At 36.2% G+C, this 27,216-nt stretch overlaps 2 protein-coding genes and 1 long non-coding RNA gene across 6 annotated transcripts in view; 2 read left to right on the top strand and 1 right to left on the bottom strand.

Annotated features, from left to right (window-relative positions):
* Positions 1 to 1,705, top strand: part of LOC140637883 (uncharacterized) — an 87,679-nt gene extending 85,974 nt beyond the window's left edge. For both annotated transcript variants that reach the window (XR_012034957.1, XR_012034958.1), the window contains one exon: positions 149 to 1,705. This is a non-coding gene — a long non-coding RNA (uncharacterized lncRNA). The remainder of the gene's footprint in view (positions 1 to 148) is intronic.
* On the bottom strand, positions 889 to 26,233 carry CLCA4 (chloride channel accessory 4). The gene is made up of 14 exons (XM_072834349.1): positions 25,625 to 26,233; positions 21,245 to 21,385; positions 20,956 to 21,103; positions 18,013 to 18,121; positions 16,296 to 16,473; positions 15,705 to 15,923; positions 13,450 to 13,677; positions 10,481 to 10,658; positions 9,186 to 9,292; positions 6,144 to 6,359; positions 5,274 to 5,541; positions 3,279 to 3,449; positions 2,087 to 2,320; positions 889 to 1,526 (listed from the first exon to the last, which is right to left on the bottom strand). Exons 1-14 carry the CDS (start codon positions 25,778 to 25,780, stop codon positions 1,111 to 1,113), a joined length of 2,769 nt encoding a protein of 922 aa, XP_072690450.1. The 5' UTR covers positions 25,781 to 26,233; the 3' UTR covers positions 889 to 1,110.
* ODF2L (outer dense fiber of sperm tails 2 like) overlaps positions 19,902 to 27,216 on the top strand; it is a 179,621-nt gene continuing 172,306 nt past the window's right edge. For all 3 annotated transcript variants that reach the window (XM_072834354.1, XM_072834353.1, XM_072834352.1), the window contains exon 1: positions 19,902 to 19,992. The gene's annotated coding sequence lies outside the window, so the exon portion shown is untranslated. The remainder of the gene's footprint in view (positions 19,993 to 27,216) is intronic.

The raw sequence follows: 27,216 nt of genomic DNA, 5'->3' as shown, positions 1-27,216 counted from the left end.
GTGCTTTATGTTCCATTTTATTTGCATCATTAGGGTCTCTGGCAGACCTGGCCATGACTTGCAGTGTGAACCTGCTCTTCCTGACCTACATTCTCTCTTTAATTGATTTAATTTAATTGATTTCTTTTTCTTTTCTTTTTTTTTTAAGATTTTATTTATTCATTCATTCAGAGAGAGCAAAGAGAGAGGCAGAGACACAGGCGGAGGGAGAAGCAGGCTCCATGCAGGAAGCCCGACGCGGGACCGGATCCCGAGTCTCAAGGATCACACCCCAGGCTGCAGGCAGCGCCAAACCGCTGCGCCACCAGGGCTGCCCAATTTAAGTGATTTCATGTATCATTATGGTTGTGAGATTTAGGCTATAGTTTTGAGTAGTAATTAAAATATTAGATTTAAAAATTGTTAGTTTCATTTCTTAATCTGAAAACAAGAACAATATATAGTAGATTCAATAATTTATTCCTTTAATAAAAGAAAAAGTACACAGGTAGGTATGGCTTTTTAAGTGAAAAGGGATATATATATATATGTATATATACGTGTATATATATGTATATATATGATTATATTGAGCTGAAATAAGGAAAAACTTTGGTCTGACAGATGGTAGTTGACGTTTTTTGCTAGTATCTTCCATGTCAATGAATTACAGTACACATGAACTTATTCATGCTGTATATATTAGTATATAAGTAGAGACTTTAGGTGAAAGCAGTAATATCAATTTATACTTAAAAGTACTAAGACCAAATTTATTTTTTCTCAAATATTATTTATTTGCTCTCTTACACTTTGACTACTGAAATAGATAATTTTAACTTCTTGATGGAATTTGAATTATCATTCTAAAAAACTTTTGTATTAAATAATCAACATGAATATCAGGTATCAATATGAAAAAATATTTTATTTATCATTTTTATGACAAATAATGAATAAATAAAAAGTTTGAACTTTAATAGTGACTTATAATTTTCCAAGTACCCCTGGATATTTATATTTAATCAAAATATCCCTTCTAGAACTCTTAAAATTATTTTTATGAATTTATGGTCATACAGAATGAATATAAAAATTCAGAAATATCCTTCAGTTCCTTGTTAATGTTTTTTAAAATCCTGTTCTAGGTCTTCTTGAATTTTTTTTCTTATTTACAATACAAATAATGGCACCTAAAATAATACTAATAATTGCCACAGACCCAACCACTAACAACACCAAAGAAGAAACACTAATTCCCGAGTTAGGATGACTTTCATCAGGATCAGATTCTGTTTGAGGAATAAACAAAGCTACTTGTGCAATGTTGGATAGCTTTGAGGTTAAATTGCTTTTATCCACGCTTTGAATGGCAATAAATATGTGAGTTGCATTTTCTTCTGAGATATTTCCTGGTTTAAATGCAAAGGTTTCTTTGGAGTTGGCCTCATTTGGTAACAGATCAGTAGTGTTTACTTGGAGAGCATTATCAAAGTTGTCTCTTAGATCCAGGATATTATCACTTATTCTTATGATGTACTGTTGAACTAAGAAAAAAAATTACACATAGTTTAGAAACTAGAAAATATCATGTTAAATTCCTTTTTATCCATTCTCCTAAAAAATGTTTAGTTATGCAAAGCTTGTACTCATTCATTATAGCCAAAGCCTCACTAATTTTTCAATGGAAGCTCAATTCTGATTTTTTTTTTAAATTTTTATTTATTTATGATAGTCACACAGAGAGAGAGAGAGGCAGAGACATAGGCAGAGGGAGAAGCAGGCTCCATGCACCGGGAGCCTGACGTGGGATTCGATCCCGGGTCTCCAGGATCGCGCCCTGGGCCAAAGGCAGGCGCCAAACCGCTGCGCCACCCAGGGATCCCCTCAATTCTGATTTTTAAACTGCTAAATGCTATCTTCTTTGTTTGAAAAGTAGGACCAGGTTAAATAGTGTCATGCTTGATTGATTTGAAAATATCAGATTATAAAATAATACTCTACTGAGCAGTTAATTAAAAATTGTTCTCCTCCCACCTACCCTTATACCTTGTTTTTGCAATAAGCATTTTTCACTTTCAACACCACATTGTCACTTCATGCTTACCTTTTCCAACATCAAAATTATCTCCTGGTGCTGTCCATGTTAGATTGATCTCATCTCCAACAGGTGTAGCCTCAAGGTCTGTGATTTGACTTGGTGGGTACAGGTCAGGCAAGGGAAGTGTTGAAACATTTGAAATCACAAATGCACCTCCAGATGCTGTTCTGGTGAAACTCTCCAAGGGTGTTTGAGTATCCTCATCAATTTCAGCTCTTGGTGGATTCCCTTCAATTTTCCCTGCATTAAAAATTTGCTGTATTAATGAGCAAATCTATACTAGTATTTTTAGAACTCAATGAATTGAATTCCTCATCCTACATCTCCCTGCTCCTCTCCTTTTTTCATATGTACACACAGTCACATTTTACTAAGTTTGGTGATAAAGTCATAGGCATCCAAGTGGTGGCAGAATTTTTTTCTTTAGCATCCTGACCAGGATATTGCAGGATAGAACTGGATAATGAATCACTTTAAAATTAAGGCTGCACTGAATGGGAATAATGTTATATTATTCAGGATATGCCCTTTAAAAACATAATTGCTTTATATCTCAAATTATCTTTAAGCGAGGAATAAACCCTGGGAAATTTTTACTGTTTCCCTTTAAACCTCTTGTGCCAGGCTTCACCCTTCCTCCCTGCTACAAGTGCTAAGGAACGATACTTCAAATTATATTCCAGTTGCCAACAGAGAACCCCTTAAAGTCACAAGATAAGGGACAAGCTGAAGGAAAGATAACAAAGAATTCATTCGTAATCATAATCATCATCTTACTCTACACATTTTTTTTCTTTTGACTTAATAAAAACATTCAAAATACATACTCATTTAGGTATCTTTGGAAACAGAATCAGGTATCTATATAACTTGAAGAATAAATTTTAAGTACACTAGCTTGTACTTGGGTGCATAATAAATTAACCTGTTTTCTTTATCCTGAGTTAGAAATTTGACATATTGTTGTTGATGTAGGTTTGGTGCTCCAAATTAATATAATAATGGCTGGCATTTATTGAGTGCTTACTCGATGCCAGACACTATACCAAAGCTTAAGTTATTTTGGAGGCAAACACGGTATGACTGAGAACTTCATATCAGAAACAGGGAAAGCTGGACTTCAAGTTGTAAAATGTTTGAAATTTTAATCATATTAACTCCAAATTATTCAAGCCAGATATCAAATATCATTACTCACCATCCACTACCCATCCTGGTATATATGAGGCTCTATTCAGTGGATGCCTTAAGTATCTTGCGGCCACGTTTACTCCTCCCTGAGCCCGTACTTTTAAGTTATATCTGCCGTTTTCTGAATAAGATATAAAATATCTGGAGTACACCCCATCATTCTTGAAAGAATCAGCACCTTGTTATAGAAATGAAGGAATAAGGTATTATTGTGAAGAAGAAGATGCATTTTAGATAATGCATTATGAAGAAAAAGATGCATTAGAAAAATCAATGCATTTTTCTAAGCCAGGCATATGGACTTTAAAAGCATATTTCCTTAATCAGGCTCTCTATTTTGTGGTTGACCTATTGGAAAATATTTCTATTATGCTCTACCAACCAGTATCTTGTTGAATTAATATATCTTTATGTTATTATATATATGTGCTATGTATAAATAATATGCTTACATATGTATAATAAATACCTTCACTTTATCAGCTTCTGTTGCAGATTATTATAGTAGTCCTTTTACTATGTTTTAGCTAAATGATTGTCTTGCAGCTCTTACTTCATCTAAACACATAGTGTGTTCATCTCATCTCCTATTCAGATCAAAAGATCACCACTAAGGAAAAAGTATCTTTGCGTGTAGGATTTCATTCTTACTGTAGTCACTTAAAAATTACTTATTTTCACTTCTTTTCAATACTCTCTCTCTCTCTTTTTTTTTTGTATCTTCACCTCTTGCTCAATGATCCATTAACTCCCTGGTCTGGCAGTGGAAAACCCCATCTATTATTGGAATAAACATTTAGGGTAGCTCAGGAATATTATATCATTGGTATATTTCTTGATACCACCAGTACTAGAGTTATTTATTAAATTGAAGACACTTTTCAATTTAACAATCTAAGGCAGAGGTTCTCAAAATGAGATCCTTGGAGAAGCACCATTTGCATGCCACTTGATCATATTAGGAATGGGCCTCACATTCTATGTTATAACAAAGCCCCTCAGGTGATTCCTTTGCATGTTAAAGTTTGAGAACCCCTGCTCCAAGTCATTGTTTATCAACAATACCTATTTAGGTAAAAGCATTTCAAATTAGCTAAGTAGCAGTCTGGTCAAACCTTGAGAAAATGAAATGAGATGCAGGTTAAGTTTCAATGTAGCATGGAAGGGGTTGGGAAAGGGGAAAATGTAATTATATCAGATGGAGGCACTGAGGTGCACCAAAGAACAATTTTACCTTCTAAATTTTTCACAGGGCAAATTGACTTAATTAATTACATTGCAAAAGATACTGATAGGAAATTCTAACAACTCAGGAGGTTATCAATATGGTAATTTCCTTGCTCACTATTCTCTTAAAAAAAGGATCAGTTTCCAGAATGATCCAGAGTCTGGGAAAAAGGTACTATTCACCCATACAAGGGAGACGAGCATGGCCAACTCTGTATCTTGTTTTCTGCCATTCAAACCTGGTATCTGATGCTCTAGTGATGTCTCTGATGTCTCTCATCTTGTTTTCGCAGTTCTACCCGCCCTTGGACCTCAGTTCCCAAGACTACATGTTGTACTTCTTTTCAGCTATTGGGAATTACTCTTACCTGTCCCCGCTTCTCTGCCAGGGGCTCAAGTTCTATTACTTAACCCCAGCCTGCTTGTGTTTCACTCACTCTGGTTAGACTTTCTTAATTATTTGTGCCTAAGAAATACTTGTTCAGAATTTTCAATGCTGTTCTCAACTTCCTGAATGAGACTTTTCCAACTGGTAACAGACAATGATTGTCCAGATGATGAAATAATAATGACAGTAAATAGCATTTATTCTATGTGCAGGACACTTGCTAAGTACTTTATAGGTTTTATGTGAACAGAATTTCCTGCTGGTCCTGCTGTTCATCCATGGTCTGGATCAATTCTTCTGAAGTCCTATTGCCCCACACTGTTGCAGGGACCCATAATATATCATGAGTTATGAAAATACAAGCTTATTCATAAAAAACTGAGTTACCTGCGCCATTATCCAAAAGTTCCAAAACTTCTATTTTTCCATTATTTGATTCAATGAAAGCAGTCACATTGGCTCCAAGAATTGGTACATAGCCTTGTAGAACTTCTGCATAAACAATCATTGGGCTGGGAAAACTGTTTGTGTCTTTATTCATTTTAGCATTCACTGTGATTGGAGGCACAGAAGAATTTGCTGCCTGAGAATTTACTGTCATAGTTAATGTTTCTGAGTTTGCTTTGGCTTGAAGACTGTAAGTCCAAACACCCACCTAAAAATTCAATGGAAATATAGTAAATATCCAAGATCAAGCTTTTCTATCTTTTCACTATCCCAACTCTAAAATAAATTTTATAAGTATGTTACAGAATACAAAGGGTTTTGAGAGTTTTGAGGGCAAAAGGAGGAGAACTTAGGCAGTTTAGACAAGGCATCCTTGGTCTTGTCATGCATGATGTCCAAACTTTGGGAAATCTCAGCTGGGAAAAATAAGTTTGGGAAAGTTTGCCTTGGTCTTGACCTTATTCTTTAACCTCAAACTCCATAGATTCTATAATCTAGTAACACTAATAAGGATGACTCTTCATACCAACTCTCTACACACCAATTTGCACAGATTCTCCCTTCATTGCCTCTTCAAAGGTATTCTTACCTAATTTTTTCCTTCTCTTTCTCCTAATGTATACTTTCTTTCTTTCTTTTTCCTTCCACTATAATTTTTGGGACCACCCAGGCATAGAAATAGAAAGTACATTCTATTTTATTGTAATTTTGAAGATGAGACAAGTATTGACACCTATAATTGTGATAGCAAACAATGTATTTTCAGCTACAAAACAAATGTGGGAGGTAGTCTAAAAGCTAACTGCTTACCTTTGCAGTTCCTGGAATCCTGAGATAGGCCATTTTGGAAACTGTGTCCACTGTGAAATTTCTCATTGGTATTCCATTGGGATCCCAGAGAGAAATAATGGGTTCTTGTATGGTCCATGTGATGAGAAAGAATGTGTCTTTTCCCACAGTGCTATCAATTATTACAGTGCCGTTCATCCAAGTATTACTGTTGAGTATTAATCCCTTACTTTCAAGCTGTTTAAATATATTTTTTAAAAAATTAATGACTGGATAAGGGAGCAATTTTATTGTTTTCATTTTTCTTTTTTAAAATATTTTATTTATCCATCTTCATGATGAACTAAAAAAAATTACTTATTGGTGTTGGCTAGAGTATTTGAGTAGAAGCACAATAAAAGGGGCCTCAATAGAGAGAATCAGGGCTAGCAAATGATGAGACAGGCAAACATGGATATTTTCCTGATGTGAAGTCTTGAAATAATTTTCACACATGATAGAGTGAGTAACATCAGACAGTAAACATGTCCAGCAAGAGTAGAAAGAGGGCAAATTGTTTATGAAGATTGGACCCTTGAGAAGAGATGTGAAAGATCTTTCTCTGAGAGGAGCTTCAAAGAGATTTTTTAAAAATCTTTGTGGATAACTCTTTGTCAAGGAAAGCCACATTTATCTGCTGACCAAGAAAGTGTTTCTGTAAGTGTGTCATTTTGGGAAGTATGGGAAATCTTGTTTCTATTTCTGAACCAGTCTTAAACCAAGAATACTTTCACACCAATACTGATAGACTGAATTCTACTACTGAAACATCATTATGACAAAAATTTCAGTCCTATATTAAGTGGACATGTCTTTAATTGGACCGAGTATTATCAAGTTAAATCTGAATGTGAGTGACCTTTTCAGGTAATTAGGAAACTCTAAGAAAGTTGGGGGGCTTTGGCTACATACTAGGGGAAAATAACTAAGTCAAGAGTGAGATGAGTGAGATGAGGCCTTTTTTTTTTTCTGTATTCCAGCTCCTACTATCCAAATCTGACTTCCCATCTACTCAGATTATCTACTCTAACTATTCTCACATATTCTCTCTCAAGAGCTATGTATCATGTACAAAAATCCAGGTTAACCTTTCAAAAATTTGTTCTTCTTTTTGTTATTTTTCTACTTAAGAACTGATAGGCATTTCAAACAAGGGGGACAGAACTTTCTACCCCTTCCACATAATTTGGAAAGTCATTCTCTCTCTCTCTCTTTTTTTTAAAAGATTTTATTTATTTATTCACAAGAGACACACAGAGAGAGAGAGGCAGAGACACAAGCAGAGCTCCATGCAGAGAGCCCAATGTGGGACTTGATCCCGGGACTCCAGGATCATGCCCTGGGCAGAAGGCAGGCTCTAAACTGCTGAGCCACCCAGGGATCCCCATTGGAAAGCTATTCTTAACCTTTGAGCATATCCTGCATGCAAGTGCCTCCTCCCTGGATGATTTCTCATATTCTGCTCTTATATTTTAAAATTCCTTTAGAATATTCCATTTTAATGTCTTACCATTCACTCAAAATCCAAGGTTAAGACAGAGCAGAAAATAATATCCTCAAAATCAGTTCTGCCTGTTTATGTGTCAATTTTGTCTTCATTTTCTCAATCACCCAGACTGAAACCTTCAAAAATGAACTTTATTCTCCTTCAGTTTATTCTCCATACGCCAAGCTAGATCTTGAATCAATTTTTAAACTGTTTTTTAGGGATCCCTGGGTGGCGCAGCAGTTTGGCGCCTGTCATTGGCCCAGGGCGCGATCCTGGGGACCTGGGATCGAATCCCACATCGGGCTCCCGGTGCATGGAGCCTGCTTCTCCCTCTGCCTGTGTCTCTGCCTCTCTCTCTCTCTCTGTGTGACTATCACAAATAAATAAAAATTAAATAAATAAATAAAACATTAAACTGTTTTTTAGGGTGAAGCTGCAAACCCAACTTCCAAACTAATCTGCACATATTGTTTTAACTCTGAATCCTACACCTTCTTGCTTTTCATTGTTAGAGAATAGGGGAAAATAGGTTTGTTTAGGTGATTATCGCAACTCATAATGGTGGACAATGACTTGATGAATTGGAAGATGAAATGACATGATATACATTTGGTGAGAATGGATATTGATAGAAATGGAATTTTGTAAAAAAAATATTTTGATGGAAACAGGCTGTGTTGACATTTTACATGGGATATGAATGAAGAATGAGGGAAATTGTCAGAATTTTTGAATCTAAATAACAGAAAAGGCTTGTACTGTTGAAACACAAATGAGAAGAGAAGTGGACTTCAGAAGAGAGATGAATGAAATAAAACAGTGAAAAAAGTGGTGGAAGAGGTAAAATAAGCCCTAAATTTGTAGATATGCAATGATTATTCACTGTCTTTTTTACAATAAATTATTTCCAAATACATTCCTTCTATTTCCAAACTGAGTTCTTGAGTGCATTCATCTAATTTAAATCTATTTCACAGCAGTGAAGGGTGGGGGAAATCTTGGAAGCATGAGATTTTTTTATGCATTCATAGAAAAATGAATGCTATATTATGGGACAAAATTTATTTTTGGTAGAAAATATTCAGTTTTGATGTTATCTTTTAACCAAATTCTGTGGGAAAAGAAAAAATAAAAATATATCTGCTATTTCACTTCTTAATTTGGTAATATCTAAAGAAGAATTTATTTCATACTGAAATTTTATTTTTTTAAAGGATTTTACTAGAGAGAGAAAAAGTGAGAGAGAGCTTGAGAGAGAGAGAGCATGAGCAGGAGAAGGATAGAAGGAGAGAGAGAAGCAGACTCCCCACTGAGAAGGGAGCCCAATGCAGGACTCAGTCTCAGGACCCTGGGATCATGACCTGAGCCAAAGGCAGATGTTTAACTGACTGAGCCACCAGGCACCCTGAAATTTTAATTTTAATTAAAAATTTACTTTGAGAAAAATATAGGACTCAAAACTCATAACAACTGAATTATTTTTCTTGGTTATGGCAAAATGTAAACACAAAGACCTGAGGAGTGGAAACTCTGACCTGAAGAGGCTGTTGGGAAAGATCAGTGTTTCCTGATGCAAGGGCTCCAAAGGCATCAATGAGGCCGTTATTCTGGGCTTCATCAGAAGCAAAAAAATGGTTTCCTCCTAAAATGTAAATACATTAAGTAGGTTGCTTTCTAGAAAATACATACTTACTATATTTTAGTGATTAATAAGGCAACAGGGTAAACAAAATCATAGTTTCTGAATAAAAATAGAACAAAGTCAGGTATGTATAAAGATTAACAATGAAATGTTAATTTAAAACTGTCATAACTAGGAAATATAAGTGGCTCAGAATCAGTTCAGAAAGTCATATTGCAGTATCGTCATATTGTGGTATCCTGACAATAACTGGCCATGTGGTATTGTCATATTGCAGTATTCTGACAATAACTGGCAATGGGGAGGTAGAAAAATGGTAAGCAATAGAGACAAATTCAAAAAAGCGCTACTTTGGAGGGACACTTGGGACAGAAATAAATTTTACAATGGCCATGAGAGTACTTTGAAATGATGGGAGTTTGTGCAACTAAGCATTAAAAAGCAAGTAGTTATTTGGTAGCGTTAGAAGTCAACCCAATACAATAATAAATATTCATAATGTTATAAAGTTTGTTTGTTCTACTATGTTTACAAAGGCACTGAAAACATGTGGTCCATTTTCATTATGTCTCTGTACCTAAGATAGCATCTAGGTATCTAGAATGTAATTCATCTAGAAATTTTGTTATTTAGATTTATTCAGACTGAGCCTCTATTAATCCCAGCTGGCTCCCACCCCCACCCCCAAAGCCTATGCTCTGGTTTCGTGGATTTCCCACTATCTCTCCATGTGTCTTGCATTGTCACCCAACATGATTTTCTTTCTCATGACCTAATCATCTCATCTCACCTCTCCTTTCTCCAGAAAAAATGAACACCTTGTTGAAGGCCCAGCTCAGAAGTCACCTCATCACTCATGCCTTCCTTCTCTAACTCTATGCAACCCTGGGAGACTTAATGACTTAGTCTCTTCTCACATAGTGCTTTATTTCTATATATTTCTCCTGTCATGGAGGGATGTTATCTGATTATGCTGTCTGATTAGTAGTTTTGTTTTGTTTTTTTTTGTCTCTCCAGCCAGCTGGACTGGGAGCACCTTGAGAACAGAAATCAGGTCTGGTTTGACCCTGGTTCCAAGGTCCTGCCCCAGGACCTTGCAGAGCAAGAGCTTGAGAGAAATTGTTCAGTTGTCAGCCTTTACACTTATGCACTGCTATCAAAGGACTTAATATATAGGTCATATTTCACCTGTTATGGTACTCATCTCTATGACAGCTTGATCAGCGGATGGTCCCAAAGCAATCAAATGAATGATAGCCCCACTTTGTTTCACTTCGCCAATACAATTCTTTGCAGTGTTATCCTCTCCATCGGTCAGCAGGACAATTTCAGATCCATCTATTTGAGGGTATATTTCTCCAATTACCTACAGATATAATCAGAGCATAATTATCGATGATCCTACAACAAAAGACTTACAGGATATTAGAAAAAAATGTGCAGAGAAAATAAAAGTGTGCCGAAAAGAAGAGATAGCATCTGTTTTAAAATCATAGAATCTGGGGATCCCTGGGTGGCGCAGTGGTTTGGCGCCTACCTTTGGCCCAGGGCGCGATCCTGGAGACCCGGGATCGAATCCCACATCAGGCTCCCAGTGCATGGAGCCTGCTTCTCCCTCTGCCTGTGTCTCTGCCTCTCTCTCTCTCTCTCTGTGACTATCATAAATAAATAAAAAAATCAGTTTATCAGAGCACATTTCCTTCTGGACTCTGTTAAAAAATAAAAAAATAAAAAAAAATAAAAAAAAAAAAAAAAAAAAAAAAAATAAAATCATAGAATCTGCAATCAACAACTTTTAGGAGAACTTAAACATGATTTTATTTTCTGTCTATCTGTCATAGATAATGTTTGCTCAAATGAAGTTATGTGGGTGCAGGCAGGACTGTAGACAATTCTACTTGGGTTAAATGACAATGACATTTCAGTCTGAGGACTCAGGTCAACCAGGCACCAAAAATATAATTGCAGAATGTGGCATTAAATAATTCTCTGCTGGGATCCCTGGGTGGCGCAGTGGTTTAGCGCCTGCCTTTGGCCCAGGGCGCGATCCTGGAGACCCGGGATCGAATCCCACGTCAGGCTCCCGGTGCATGGAGCCTGCTTCTCCCTCTGCCTGTGTCTCTGCCTCTCTCTCTCTCTCTCTCTCTCTGTGACTATCATAAATAAAAAAAAAAAATAATAATTCTCTGCTTTCTCTGACCAGATAAACCTCTAATAAGCCCTCAGTGTATAAAGTATGTTACATACACAGCTAGGTGCAGTAAGACTCCACCTTGACATTTTGAAAAAGTTAATGATTCCAAATTAGGGAACTTTTAGTATGCTTATAAAGAAAAGATGGAAAAGTTCTCAGCAGGTCAAGGTTAGGGATCTTGTTATATAACCTGTATTTTACCTCTAATAGTAATGAGCACAAAACTAAGACTATTGATGGTGCTCAGAGAATACACAAATTTTATTTTTTGAAATTGAGTTCTATTTGTGGCTTGAACCCATTTCTTATAAAGCTAAACAGTTCGAAACTCAGAGTTCTGAATCTAGGTGCCTATAGGAGAAGAATTTATCCCAGGATGGCAACTATATCTCATCTTCTCTGACAGCTTTAAATGGTAGTGACTTCTTGGTACACCATTTTGAGAAACTGAGTCCAAGCCAAGAGGAAACAAATGACAGATTATCAGTGGCTCTCATGAACTTGGAGTGGAGGTGTGTATAGATTTGCAGAAGAGGGTTTGGAATTTAGATATTCCTAATAAAACTGGTTGTCAGGGAACAAAGTAACCAGACTCATTTCAATTTTTGCATGTTTTTAGGAAAATAATAACTTTTATATGTTGTAATATATGTGAAATATGCTCTGCCACACATTAAAATCAAACTAAAGGGCAGACTGGGTGGCTCAGCTGTTTAGCGCCTGTCTTCAGCCTAGGGAGTGATCCTGGAGACAGGGATTGAGTCCCACATCGGGCTCCCTGCATGGAGCCTGCTTCTCCCTCTGCCTGTGTCTCTGCCTTTCTCTCTCTCTCTCTCTCTCTCTCTCTCTCTCATTCTGTGTGTCTCTCATGAATAAATAAATAAAAGCTTTAAAAAAAATCAAACTAAAAAACAGAAAATGCTTTTATACATGTATTGCATTTATACAGCATTCCCATTACTCCCCCCACGTATATATTATATATTGTGAATCCTAGTTTTATCCAAATATATATGACTATTATCATTATTATGGCATTTGTGAAATAGGTTCACTATATAATAGATATTTTTCTACATACATAAATGTAGTACTTCGTTTAATCTTCATAACAGTCCTATGAAGTAGGCATTCTTGTTTTCCTGTATTTTGGACTGAGAGTCCAAAGAGACTGCAAACTTTGCTTAAGATCACATAGTTGGTAAGTGGTAGAGCCAGTACTCTGATGTTAAAATTAATGTTCTGACCAGTATTCCTAACTCTAACAGCCCTGTTACATCTGCTTTAATAAATATCAGTTTTTCCCAGCTGAGTGTCACAGAAACTGAAATGAGGATTGGACCAAAGTGAAATTATACCATATAACTTCCTTCATTGTCTTAAGAGTTGATAAGTTTTGCTGCTCAAGCACACTTGTTTATTTAATATTTATTGAGCACTGACTACTGCATGGTACCAAGACAAAGTCCCTGACTTCATTTGGCTTATACTCTAGTTGCATTTTAATAATCATTTGTTCACCCATCAGTTTATTCATTAATTTACTGATCCATTAAAAATATCATTAAATGAATTTTTTCTATGGGCTTAGTGAGTCCTGTGCTTCTTAATATTAGTCATTTTAAAATTAGGCGGTAAGTATGTGTGGCAGCATTTAACATAAAAATGTCCTAATCATAAAAAAGAAGAAACTAGGTGAACAGATTAAGAGGTAGAAACTTTAAGTCATTAAATAAATAAATGATGGTGATAAAATGTACTTTTTATCTACAACATAGGGAATACAGCTACTAATACTATAATTACTTTGTATGGCAACAGGTAGTAACTAGACTTATCATGGATTTCATAAAATGATAATATAAAAATATCAAATCACTATGAAACAAATAAGGTACTATATGCCAATTATACTTGAATTTTTTTAAAAAAGAACAAGTGACATTTGCAATATGATTTTCACCTGAAATGCTGATTTAATTCCAGCACAGATAGAAGTTCCTCCGTTAGCTGTTGTAGGTAAGCTCTCCAAGAGGTTGTTTCTTTCCTTGCTGCTTATTATTTGGATTAGATTACTTTTAATATAGGCAGTACTATCAAAGTGCACCATCCCCACCCAGGATCCATTTTCAATGGTCTGCAGTAGGAAATGTTTTGCTGCTTGATTCATTCTATTTAGGCGATTAAAACCCTGAATAGAAAAGATCAAGAAAAACAACCAAGGGGTCTTCAATTGGAAAATAATAGCAGATCACTTAAAATGAGTGAATAAAATTTGTCATTTTTTAACCTATAGTAATTAGTGTTATTAAAGCATTTTTTTCAATTGATAAAAATTGAAAAATATAGTTATATGTATTATAGAACATATATGATATATGATATAGTAAGGAACATAGGCTTTAACTAGAGCTGATTCTTGGCTGCTAAGCACTCAAATTAGAGGTGAAGGGTAGGGTGGGGGTTGGGATGGAATTGGAGGGTGATGACTCACATCTTAGAGACTGCCTAATAACTCCCAGATCCTCTCTTCCAGTTGTATCAAGGTGAAACCACTCCCCAGATCCCACAGTATCAAACCAGACTATCATGGTCTCTATCTAGAGACTGAAATCTCCCCAGTCACTTGGCAACTTCGCAAGAGATGAAACCTACTTAAATTGCAGTCACAATCTGAGAGGCCCAGTACCTACCTCCCCCATTTCCTCTTCTGTTCCTAACCTTTCCACACCACTTCCCTGCCAGTGGATTAATTGGAATTGGTTCTTTGATAACTCAGTAAAACTCACAACCCTCTTTCCTAGATGAATGCCCAGAACGTAAGCCTCTTCATTTGTCTTTTCCAGTCCTTCATCTGGTGATTTGTGGTACCTCCCTACAGCACACATCCAAATTTCCCTCTGAACTTCCTAGAACCAACTCCTAGTGAAAAACTGCTCTTACATCTCCATCTTTGAGGGCTCTCTCTCTACTACTTTGTTTTACCTCTAAACTTAGCTCTACCTGTATCTTGTCCAAAGGAAGCTATTCGTCTTTTCCCAGTAAGGAACTTCATCTTTTCCCTTCAACACTTCCTAGAATACTTTTATGTATAGGTGTCTAACATTCTGATGCTCTTTTTGAAACTCAGCTATTGTGGATTATTTCATTCAGCTTGTGTTATCTTCTGTGCTTTTCAGTAACCAACCAGGCCTCTTTTGTTGAAGTAATTTTTCTTGCTTGATCTTTAGCATGCTCTGTTCTCCCTCAAATGTGCCATTTTTTCTGGATGCCTTATCACATTATGTCTGCTCATTTGTAGTGTATTTCAACAATTATTTATTGAGTGCTTATACATGATAAACCTTGTTTTAGGCAAAAGGGATGCAAAAATGAATAAGACACTGCTTCAAGTCCTAGAGGAGCTCCCAGTCTAATGGGAGATAAATGTGTAATTTCAATATAATACATAGTAGTAGAGGTTTCATTGTGGAAGACCAGCAGAAGAACCATTAGTCCAGCCCAGAAGCCTGGCCCATCTTCTCTTGTATAAAATGGGTACCTCTACCAAATTTGAAGAATATGTATGAGTCAACCGGATAATGGAGAAGGGAAAGAAAATTTACCCAACTGTGAACTTTTCAAGGATTTGAATTTCTATTCCTAGAGTCTGGCACAATGCCTTCCATTCAGTGAATGATAATAGAAGGAATGAATGACTGAATCTGTCTATCTTCATTGTAGTGATGCTTTTTGTCTGTGTCTTTGAGGATAAAGAGGTTATTTATATAGATGATGCAAACAAGGTAAAGCCATGTTAACAATTCTCCTGGTTGATTTTGTTCCTTGACTTGGAATGGAGTTCAGAGGCCCTAATCCACTCTCTCCTCATGTCTGTAAAGTATTTCTAGTAGATAACAGAGGCAAGGTTAGAAAGCATGTCCATGTTAAAAATCTTTAATTTTGATTTTCTCACTAAGGCTTTACTAAAGGGTCTAAAAGTACCCCTCAATAAACACTCCATTTTCTGGGGTTGGATCTTGGGTTAGGTCTTTCTCATTCTATTGCTACACTTCTTTCATTACAATATTCACTGCCTCTCTTGAGGTCATGATCATAGAAGGTAATAATATTATGCCACCATGCATTTTAGAACAAGCAGGTAGTATTCAAAGTATTCTCAGCTATTCAATTACTTCTGTGTTCCTACATCCAGGAAAAATGAGCCCATAAACTTACATTCATGCTTCCAGACTTATCAAGAACTAAGCACACAATTCTTTCTCTGATCTTCAGCAATGAGAAAACAGGTGGAGGGGGTGGTGCCACCAAAGATGTTGTGTTTTTAAAATCCTCAGAATTGCTGATCACCTCCCATGTACTTCTGAAATTGCACAATTTGTTTTGTATACTTGGAGCTTCTCGGTTATGGTTTTCTTTATTACAGAATTCAACAACCTAAAAGGTTAATAAAGTGAAAAAATACTTTTCATATACAATGCATTTAAAATTCAATTACAAATCTGAAAAATAAAAAATCTGCTTGACAAATACGTCATTTTTAATGAAATAGGATTCATTGAGGAATCATATAATAGTAATGTGGGTTTTGAATAATTGTAATAAAGCTAATGCTAATTAAGTGCTTACCATATACCAGTTAATGTTTAAAGAACTCCATATTAATATGAGTTAATTAGGTATTCTCAGAATACCTTGTGAAGGTACTCTCAGGTAACCTGCACAAATATTTTATAAACATGACCTTTGAATATAAACATGTCTTTTGAATATAAATATATGCTCTGAAATTACAGTTGGCATACTTACAGAATTAATACCTTGCATAAACATTATGGATGCCTTTTCAGTTTGATCTTTATCAGGGAAGAATTGACAATCTTTTTCATACAGTTTTGTCTTAGAATCAATTCTGCATCCTCTAGTTGTACAACTGTTTCCTTGACACTTATGAACTCTGTTTAATCCAGTAATACCTGTGGAACATCTGAAAATATATAACAATCTTTGAGGCAACTTAACAATTAAAAATTAGAAAATCTTAAGTACTCTTTCTATCAAGGTTTTTAATAATGACCTGCATATGAAGATCTTTATTCTTATTTATGTACTATACAATCCTATTTTTGACAGCAATATTTTAGGATTCCTACAAGAACAGTTATCTATTTTTCAGGAAATTGCGGAAAGAAATTTTAAGTGGGATATCTAGTATATGCAATGGCTGAGTTCCCTGTTGTGATTAAAGCTGCTGCTGTCTTGTTAATACCAATGGCTGGAGATTCCCCTTTTCCAAACATCTCTCCTGGAGGCCTTGTGATGATAAAGGCACTGCTGGTATCTGTACAAGGCAACCTGTGAAAACACTCTTGGTACCATCTTAGCTTGAAGTTCTTTGTAGAAATCTTTTCCAAGAAGATATCTCCAAAAGAATGTGATATGGCATAGCTACAAGTGTTTTGGTTTTAAAGAAGCTTTTTAATCCAAAACAAAATGTGGCTTGAAGGAAAGACGGAGATACTGCCTAGGACAGTAGACTTTACTGGTGGGGACATTTTTGACACATATTTTATTGCATGGAATTGAGCAAAGGTAGCAGTGATTGCAACAAATATGCTGGAATGTGAATGTATCCTATATTTTCCATGTGTTTCCAGTTCAAATTTAAGAAGTAATTACTAGATTTCATTCAGTCATTTAGGGAGTCTCCTAAACTATGTGTATGCTTCTATTGCTCCAGAACTCAGTGAACATAATGGTATCTATATTTACAACCATGATGAATGTTCTATAGCAGAGACTAGACATTTAGGGGGAATATGATATAAACAAATGTAATCAATGTCATACTCCTTAAATACATGTGTTGAAACTAGTGGAGCAATTGGGCAGAGGAATGGCTTTTGCTGAAATTAGTATCTTTCAGTTTGTACTTTTTTTTGATAAGTCTGTAGACCTAGCAGGTCATCTAAGATTGATTAAGCTGATGGCATCTAATTTTAAACCAACTACCAACAATAACTTTGCTCTCTTAATCTCAGAACTAAGAGGATTGTCTATGATTAACTATGATATTTGATATTCTTAAATGAAATTTACACATCCCAAGAAATCCTTGTCTGGCCCTTAGAAGATTGGTTTCTCATTTAGTGTGCATTTACACTATTTCTTAACCAATTTTTTGTTCTTATGTGGGATAAATAGTTTTGATTTGGCACATACTATATGAGGTACAAAATATGTACAAAAATATGAGAGAGGTACAAAATATGTCAAATTGGTTATCAAACGGTCTTGAAGTTATGTGTATTTTAAATAGACAGCCAGCTACTTTAAATAGACACATTTTTCTAAAAACAAAAAACAAAAAATAATGGAAAAAGAAAAAAACAGAAAAGCACTCTTTTGTGATACAGTATCTATTATCTGCATTGGGATAAAAAAATGATTGGTATTTAAAAGAAATCAAACTAAGGAAAAAATCAGTTACAGCCTAAAATAATTTAAAAAATTTAAATAGTCATGCCTTGTTGCTTCAATTTTTTTTGACTTAGCACTGTAGAAAGGCGCATCTTCATTATACTCATCAAACACTCCCCAGCGGAGATGAGCCCACTCATGGACAAACAGTCTATCTGTAGGAAAATATTTCAAATATATGATCATAATTCAAGTGACAAAATTGTTCCTCAAATATTTTAAAGAAAATTTTTCAATAAAAAATTATATTTAGTTTTTAAATAACTGCTAACATTTACATTTTTATTTATAAAATGCAGGTTGCATTATATTATATAGTATATCATCTTTTTATTACACACGTTACATCAACAAAATATTTGTGATGTGTATGCTATGGGCAAAATAGACCGAGCTTTGGGTTTTGGCTCTTGGGGGGCAAAAAGGCTTAGATATTATACTGGTTTTTAGCTCTCCAAAGCTTGTTCCTACAAATAAACAGATACAATCTGTACTATTAACATTTCACTAGGATGTAATTAGTTTAAAAATGTCTATAAATGCTCCTAAGGGAGTTGATAATGAAAAAAAATGGAAAAACACTGCCATAGACCATATATAATTTTGGGGTGTGGCCAAATAATGTGATTAATTTATAATACTTAGCACATAGAAGTATAAACTATGTGAAAGCAGTTATTATTAATTATATATATTCAGCATATACTAAGTACTAGGAAATACAAAGATGAATAAGATGTAATCCTGGACTAGGAAAAGCTCAAAGAGAGGGAATTAAAAAACTTGGGAGGGGGGAGGATTTAAGGGTAAATGGAAGAGTAAAGGTAAATCCATTGCTTGAAATGCAGGAAGAAGTAACAAGTAGAATTTCTGTTTTAGCAATATTAGGAAAAACTTTAGAGGACATAGAAATGAAGAAGAATATGGACATATATTCTGTTCTTTTTTAAAGATTTTATTTATTTATGAGAGAGAGAGAGAGAGAGGCAGAGACACAGGCAGAGGGAGAAGCAGGCTCCATGCAGGGAGCCTGATGTGGGACTCGATCCTGGGACTCTAGGATCATGCCCAGAGCCGAAGGCAGATGCTAAACCGCTGAGCCACCCCGGTATCCCATGAGCCACCCCGGTGTCCCTATTCTGTTCTATAATGTGTGTTTCTCTAACTCAAATTAACTCACGAGATCTAAAAATGGGAGAGGGGAGTGTCAGCATTATGTATAAGTCACATTTCTTCTGTAAATCATTACTACTGAAAATGTGTTCATTAGACCAGAAACAGAAGCATCACTTGGTAAAGCTAACAAGAAATGCAGAATCTTGGACCTACTCTAGACTTCCTGAAGCAGAATCTGCATATTAACAAGATTCCTAAGTTATTCCTCTGTGAATTTGAACTTTAAAAACACTGGTTTAAAGTTTTTTTAGGCAAATGGAACCAGATTAGTTAAGTGTGAAATTGTACCTTTCAGTATGGGAGGAAAAAAACCCTCATAACAGCGACTACAACAGGGATTTGGTGCATGGCAGGTTGCCTTGCCTTCCATGCCCCCTTTAATTTGCTAAGAGAGTAGAGTTTAAGTGCTCTTACCACAAATATAGAATAGAATAGAATAGAATGGAATGGAATGGAATGGAATGGAATGGAATGGAATGGAATGGAATGGAATGGAATGGAAAGGATAGGTAACTATATGAGGAGATGACACGTTAATTAGCTTGACTGTAGAGCTCTGTTTTCCCAATCAAGACATCTGTTGAGGGACTTAAAAGAATGGTTAGAGATCTTGAGAAAAATAGTAGAAGTTTTAGAACAGCTGCTATGGGGAATGAGTAAGGGAGCCAAGAAGAGGTAAGTTCAAATATTGTTGAGTAGCTTTGAGGCTTCCCTGAGTTTACGTAATGATACCATTAGTTTTATAATTTTCTTTCACAGTCTTGGAAATACATTAACAGGAGCCAAAGGAAACTGGCTGGAAACAGTACAGAGGATTTGGCAATTTGAATGAAACATAAGGATATGAATGGTGAGGGATTTGAGGTATTTATACTTATAATTGAAATGACTGATTTTTCTGGGTATATCAGCTAGGCAAGAGACTGTAGCCTAGAAAGGTGCTAATGATTAGAGTTGCCAAGAACAGACATGGTCAGGCTAAAGTTTGAGGGACAGAAGATTGGGATGGGATGGGATGATAGAGCTTTCAAGTTGGGGGTGGAGAACAGGTCCAGGTGATGATGAGGACCAGGGCTAGCTGAACATTTGACAGAAAACAAGAGATTTATTATGTGGTTATTGAAGGGGTAATGGGAGAAGGAGATTCTAGGATTTAGGAAGGTTTTCACTGAATGGTAACATGTGAGTTGAGCCTTCCTTTGACAATGGTTTGTATTTTTATATGAAAAACATTATGCTTTAGTTCATTTGAACCAATGATTTTAACTTTTAGATTGAACTAGATGAAATTGTTGTTTCTCTAGGTAAAAATGCCCACTCTTAGACAAGTTCATCTGGTTCAACCAAATAAGTTGAATAATAATATCAGCAACTAACAGCCTATGAGTATTTTCTCTTGGCCAAGAACCAGCATTCTGGCTCTTTGCAGCTTGCCATACATTTGCCTTCCATAGAGGCAGCTTTGATTGATTAATATCCAGCTGTGGAGAACTGAAAAATTTAAATCTGAAGAGTATGCCTTAAAAAATGTATTGTTGTTCTGTGCTCAAATTTCTGTAGACATTATTCTGACTACAGTTATATGGATTATCTAATGCAGTGTTCACAACAATTCTCCAAGGTAGGAAACTTTCTATTTACTATCTTACAGGAAATAAGACAGAGAAACTAGGTTATTTGTCCAAGGTCACACACAATTGGTAAGTCAGGATTTGAACCTAGAGACTGACTCCAAGGCCTGTACACGTAACCTGGACACAAAGCCTCATGTTAGAATCATTTGCAAAACACATGTTTTAACAAAAGTTCCTACCTGATGGTCCGTATTCCTTTTCTTTTTTTCCAAGTACAAAGTCAGGGGTGAAATGAATATATTCTCCTTTTTCTTCACAGGCTGTGAACTGCCTGGTATATGGTTCATCTCTACCTGGGAGGGTAGGTGGTGCAACTAAAACATCGGCCTGAGAATGTTTAAAATATTTTAAAACATCAGAAATAGAAATGATAACATTTAATTTTTAAAAACTCTAAAAACAATGTGCTGCAAAACCGGAGATCACCAGAAAATATAATTTTTTAAGAGAAGCCTTTTGGACTCTTACGTGTTTGTAGCTTTCATGTTTTGGCCTCTTGTATAGTGGGTTTTCCTTCCAGTTGTTAGGAATTAGTATTGATACATTTTTGAAAAAAAATCTTTTTTCTGTGGCTTCAAACAGGTAGATAGAAGCTGTAGTCACCATATCCTATTATTAAAAGAAAAAATATGTGAGGATTTCAAGCAACAGTGGACTAAATGAGCAGGGCTTCATCATAGGTATTTCCCAATTTAAGAGTGGATAGACAAAGCAAGTTACTAGAGAAAAGGGTCTCTGCCACTCAGCTCCAGCTCTGTGACCTGTACCTATCAGTGCAAAATTATATCTTAATCTTACACATTAAAGTCTTTGAGTTTTCTATGACCCTTCATCAAAGGGCAAATGCTTCTGTTTGGTCTTAAGAGAAATTATGTAAAATGACAAAGGCATAGACTTTATTTATTTTTCCTTTATATATAGAGAGAGTGATACCATGCACATGTGAGGTGTGGGGGCAGGGATGGAGGGAGAGGAGAGAAATCTTAAGTGAGCTCCATGTCCAGTGTGGAGCCCCACACAGAGCTCAATCACACCACCCTGAGATCATCACCTGAGCCAAAATTGAGAGTCAGATGCTTACTTGACTGAGCCTCCCCCCACCCCCGTGCCAAGGCACCCCTACAAAGGCTTAGACTTTAGAGTCATCTACTTGATTCCAATATTGGTAGTAGAACCTTCTGGGTAATAGAGCTTGGCCAGTTTAACACTCTGAAGCTCAGGTTCTTCACCTCTTAATTGGGCTAACTTTCTTTAAGGTTAACATAAACATGAAAATGAGTTATATAGTCCTTTACACATAGGCAGTCATAAAACCAGTTGATATCATTACTCTTAATAAGTCCTAATAGAGACAAGCCTTAGGTGATGCAAGCTGAAGAGAACAGCCTGTAGGATGGGACATAGGACAGGTTTTCCATTATACTCCCCAGGAGAAGCAGCTGGATTGGGATCTGGGGACTGGAGGAATAGAAAAATTCATAGGAGATGCAGAGCTTTTTAATCATAGGCAAAGTTTCTGCTCTGCCAACAAGCTGAAAATAGTGTCACTTTATACTGTTCAGTACACTGAATCCAAAGGTGCAATGATTAATAAGGGAGATAGTCCTTTTCTAGAACTTACTATCTCATGGGGGGGGGGGTGAAGATGGATGAATGCTTCTTAATGATGATCTATTCTACATGAAATAATTGAGGGATCCTGGGTGCTGGATGACAATATCAAACTCTTCATCTTGTTGGCAATTTCCCAGTCAACAGTGTTGTTTCCTTCAGAGTAGGCTCTCCTCCTCCATGATGCTTCCTGATCTGACACAAGCCCACAATAGAATTATTCTTCAGCTATCCCAGGGCTCTCTGTCTTGTTTTCTTGAAGAGAGTCCAGTGTCCTGACTTATACACATTGAAGAGATCAGCAAACTGACTAGGTTCAGAGTTGTGGGATCTGTCAGACATCAGAGTACAGAGAACTAAAGGCCCAAAGAACCAGCTTAGAGTTAGGAAAAAATCTTCAGAGATTTCCCAAAGTAGATTGGGAATTAATTCATCACTGACCTAAAACAGATGAAAGAAACCTATTCCCTAGGGATGCCTTTCCTCATTTTTTATTTTGGGATATTTAGATCTTAGCCAGTTGTCATACTTTGCTTGAAGTGATGGCTATCTCTGTTTCTTTGAGATAAAAAGTATATATGGTGATTTGAATTGTGGTACAGATTAGAAAAGTAAGTTATTATGTAGTTGTTTGGGTTGTGCATTGTATAACTCCAAGGGATTCCATTTACCTTGTAGTATCCTTAGCTCTATGCAACTGCCTTGGGTAGTGGTATATTCTCGGGTCATTGGGGGATTTTACAGACCCTGTGTCAGATGACTGTGATCCCCTAGAGCATACTAGCGTGTCTAATAATGGTTCTCACAGGCTTTCCAAAGATAATTTCTATAATCCTTCTAAATCCCTTCTCAGAATTCCTATAATATGGTAGCTGGATCAAAGATAATTAATATTATTGATATTTCAAAAAATAAGTACTTTCAAACCAAAAAGATACATGAGTAAAAGGAATAAGGAAAGTTGACAATTGACATCTCAGGTCATTAATAGATTCAGCATGAATCTTATTATTGTCAGATAATATCCCAAAAGTAAGGTCATGTCCACAAGTTGGGTCACCAGTTACCAAAAATGAGTAATTTTTGTTACCTTATATAAGTTAGAACTCAATCCCAGATTTGTCAGCCTTCAAAGCCCATGTGTTAGATTTCAGCACTAATTGTGCTATTTAATGTAACCTTGGAAAAATTATTTACTTCTCCAAATACCAGTTCTCTCTTCTGTGTAATGGTGGATGAAAGAATTTCACAAGGTTGCCTGATAATATAAATGCAAGGACTTTGTAGAGGGCTACGAGAATGTCAAGAAACATTGTGTAATCTAGACATGTCTATCTACTAATAATTGAACTTTACTTGTGGTCTTCAATAGAGGACGCTTTAATGAATTTTTTGCCCTTACAAATAATTCTTCCAAATACCGGTTTCTGATATTCAGAAAAGTTTGAAACTGATTGATTATTCCTGAACACTAAGAAGCCATCATTCAGAATCAGCTATATTAACAGCTATTCAAGCCTGTGCTCTTCAGGAAAGGAATCTTTATATTTCCATGGAATTCAAAAATTATCAATAAATGAACACATTGCTATGCTTCAAGAGCTTATTCAGAGTGCATAATAAATGGCAGCCACAAAATCACCTGCTCACCACCTACGTCAAGCACATAAGCTTTGATGGATAATAACACACGCACAGAAGGCTAAATCAGTGAGCATAAGGACACAGTAGTGGAGAAATTAAATGTAAGGAATTAGTAAATGTTGATGTTAGAGACAGGGAGAGCTAATTTGCATGGCTATAACACCAATCTCTTTATTACATGAAATGTTATAGTTGGAAAAAACTTCAGAAATTAAATTCTTTGGTTCAATCTTGAAGCCTTTCCCTTCTCCACATGCACTTCTATGTGAACTCATTTATTCTGCACGCCGATGACTCCCCAATTTTTTTTCTCCACCCAGATATCCCCCTTGAATTCAGATTCCTATCTCCATCTATATGGAGAATAGAGTAAGTATCTCAAATTCAAAATGCTTCAAACCAAGTCCTGATCTCCCATCTGCCAATATTTTTTTCCATTTATAGTCTTCACCTTGTCAACTGATGATAATTCCATCCTTCCAGGTGTTCAGGCCAAAACCCTTAAAGTCTTCCTTGACTTCTATTTTTTCCCTCCTCCCCTCCCCCATGCCACATCTAAACCATCAGCAAATTTGTCTATGATACCCTCAGAATATGTTCAGAATCATACCACTTTAATGATTTCTACCACAAGTACCTGTTCCTGGTCACCATCACTTCTCACCTGCAACAGCTTCCTACCTGATGTCCCTTCACACTTTTATGTTGCAACAGAGCTATACAGGATGAATGACAAGTAGAAGCCCTTTACAGAATTTCTTCAACACTGCAGAGTGATCCTGGAACATGTGTGAAAAAGCACACCCCTCCTCTTGCTTGGAATCCTTCCATGGATTCTCATGGCACTCAGAAGTAAAAGCCCAGGTCTTTCCAGCAGTCTGGACCCACTATGTCTCCATGTTCAGCTCTCTCCACCCTTTTTCCTGGTCATCACCTACTGCTGGTCACATCAAGCATGCTTGCTGCACTGCTGTTCCCTCCCCCAGGTTTTCTTTTTTTTTTTTTTTTTAAACATTTTTTTTTAATTTATTTATTTACGATAGTCACACTCAGAGAGATAGAGAGAGAGGCAGAGACACAGGCAGAGGGAGAAGCAGGCTCCATGCACCGGGAGCCCGACGTGGGATTCGATCCCGGGTCTCCAGGATCGCGCCCTGAGCCAAAGGCAGGCGCCAAACCGCTGCGCCACCCAGGGATCCCTCCCCCAGGTTTTCAATGGGTTCTTCCCTCACTCATCTCAGGTCTCCACTCAGATGTCACCATCAACACTGAGGCCTTTCCTGTCTGCCCTCCATGAAATGGTAACCCACATTCTTCTCCCCACCAACCCCACCAACACTGCCTATCCCCTTTTGCTCATTTACTTTACTCCATGGCAACCTACTACCCACTGACCTGCTTTACATGTTTCCATTATCTATGTCATCTAAAAAGAATGTGTACTGCACGAGGGCAAGAAATTTTTTAATTCAGTGTTTTCTCTCCCTGATATGCCATAAGTATTCATTAAATAAGTGTTCAAAGAACAGATGAGTTCAACTAAAGATCAGAGAGGCCCTGTGTCTTATGGTGGAAGTCCCCATTCTTTCTTACCTTTATCTGTTCAATTATTTTTTCATCTTCTGGCACACGAGGGTCTATAGCAAAGATAATGCCTTCGTAGCCATTGTCATTCAGCCGGACGAGGGATGTATTGGACCCCTGCAGCAGGCATATGACTAAGAGGAAGATAAAACTTAATAATCCCATTGTGCTGTCAGGGCGTTCCTGGGCCCAAAGTTGGTTTGTTCAAAAGGCTCTTTTACTTTGGTTCTCTCTCCGTATATATAGTCCTGAACCTTATCAATGTTGGGATGTTTCCTGTATAAAGGTCAGTGTGATGTAGCAAAATGTTTGACTTCAGTTTACACAATCATTTTATTGTATGTTACTGTAAAAGTGATCTAAAACAAAGATGACATAAGATCTTTTTTTTTTTTTTTGACATAAGATCTTTTTATAAAAATTGTACATATTCCTCTTGGAATATGTTTTCTGTACTTTCTAATTCCAGTTGATTTCCTGCATGTAGACATACACTTTGTATTTTCTGTATAGTACAATGTGAAAATTCATAAAATTTTATAGTGAAATGAATAGAAACAATAATGGTAATGTTGTTATTCAGTTTTACAGAGGGATTTAATAAGTATTTAGGTTATTTAGCAAGAGTATAAATAATGGAAGAGAATGTAAGATTATTAAATGTAAATAACACCAAATTAGGTAAGGTGGCCTTGAAACCTAACTTAAAAATTTATTTTATTTTTTTTAAATGTATTTATTTATTTGAGAGAGAGGGAGGGAGAGTGAGCACATGAGCAGGGGGAAGCATAGAGGGAGAGGGAGAGAAATCCTCAAGTAGATTCCCTGCTGAGTTCAATCTCAGGACCTGAGCCAGAATCAAGAGTCAGTTGCCCAACCAACTGAGCTACTCAGGCACCCCTTATTTAAAAATTTAAAGACTGTGGCAAATTAAGGAAAATTTGATAGTTATTAGAGTAAATTCTTTAAAAATTCTGTTCAGTAAAGAATGAATAGAATATGTTTTATACAAGTGTATCAAAAGTCTTACATATGCTAATTATTATTGAGATAGAGTGAATAATTATAATAGTTAACATTTAGATAGTGTTTATGAGGGCAGAGATTCTCTCACTTAATCTTCACTTCTCTTAAGGGAAATATGCCTATTTTCTTCTTTTATGCATGGGAAAATTGAGGCACACAGTTTCAGTAACTTGCCAAGATCACATACCTAGTAAATGGCAGAGTCAGGATCTGAACACAACATTCTTACCCCAAAGCCTATGGATTTAATTATTCCACAGTAAAGCAGTATGGCTTTATAAGGCAAATAATATAAGATTTAAAAAAAAGGATAAAGGGGATCAGATTAAGGATTATAGTGGTGGATAAAATTATGTCTAATTCTAAAGCATAAGGAACCAGAACTCATCAGAAATCCAAAAATAATTGGAAAAAGAAGACCAGAAAAATACCTTTAAATTAAGAGTTTCAGTAGGAGGATAACTATGTTGCATTCTGAATAAGCAACATCCTTACAAGAGGCATTTTATCACATGTACCCAGACTTTGCCCTCTTAGACAGCATCCTATATCATCCTTCCATTCCCACAGGAATA

This window comes from Canis lupus, chromosome 8 (genome assembly GCF_048164855.1).
Source record: "Canis lupus baileyi chromosome 8, mCanLup2.hap1, whole genome shotgun sequence".
NCBI classification, from domain to species: domain Eukaryota; kingdom Metazoa; phylum Chordata; class Mammalia; order Carnivora; family Canidae; genus Canis; species Canis lupus.
The sequence above is the reverse complement of the archived record's forward strand: the minus strand, read 5'-3'. Positions and strand labels throughout refer to the sequence as shown.

Coding starts and splice junctions, on each gene's coding strand:
- CLCA4 (XM_072834349.1), bottom strand. CDS start 25,780: ATGGGATTATTAAGTTTTATCTTCCTCTTAGTCATATGCCTGCTGCAG. Junction 21,104..21,244: donor AACATGAAAGCTACAAACAC/GTAAGAGTCCAA, acceptor AAACATTCTCAG/GCCGATGTTTTAGTTGCACC. Junction 9,293..10,480: donor AGAGATGAGTACCATAACAG/GTGAAATATGAC, acceptor TTTACATTTTAG/GAGGAAACCATTTTTTTGCT.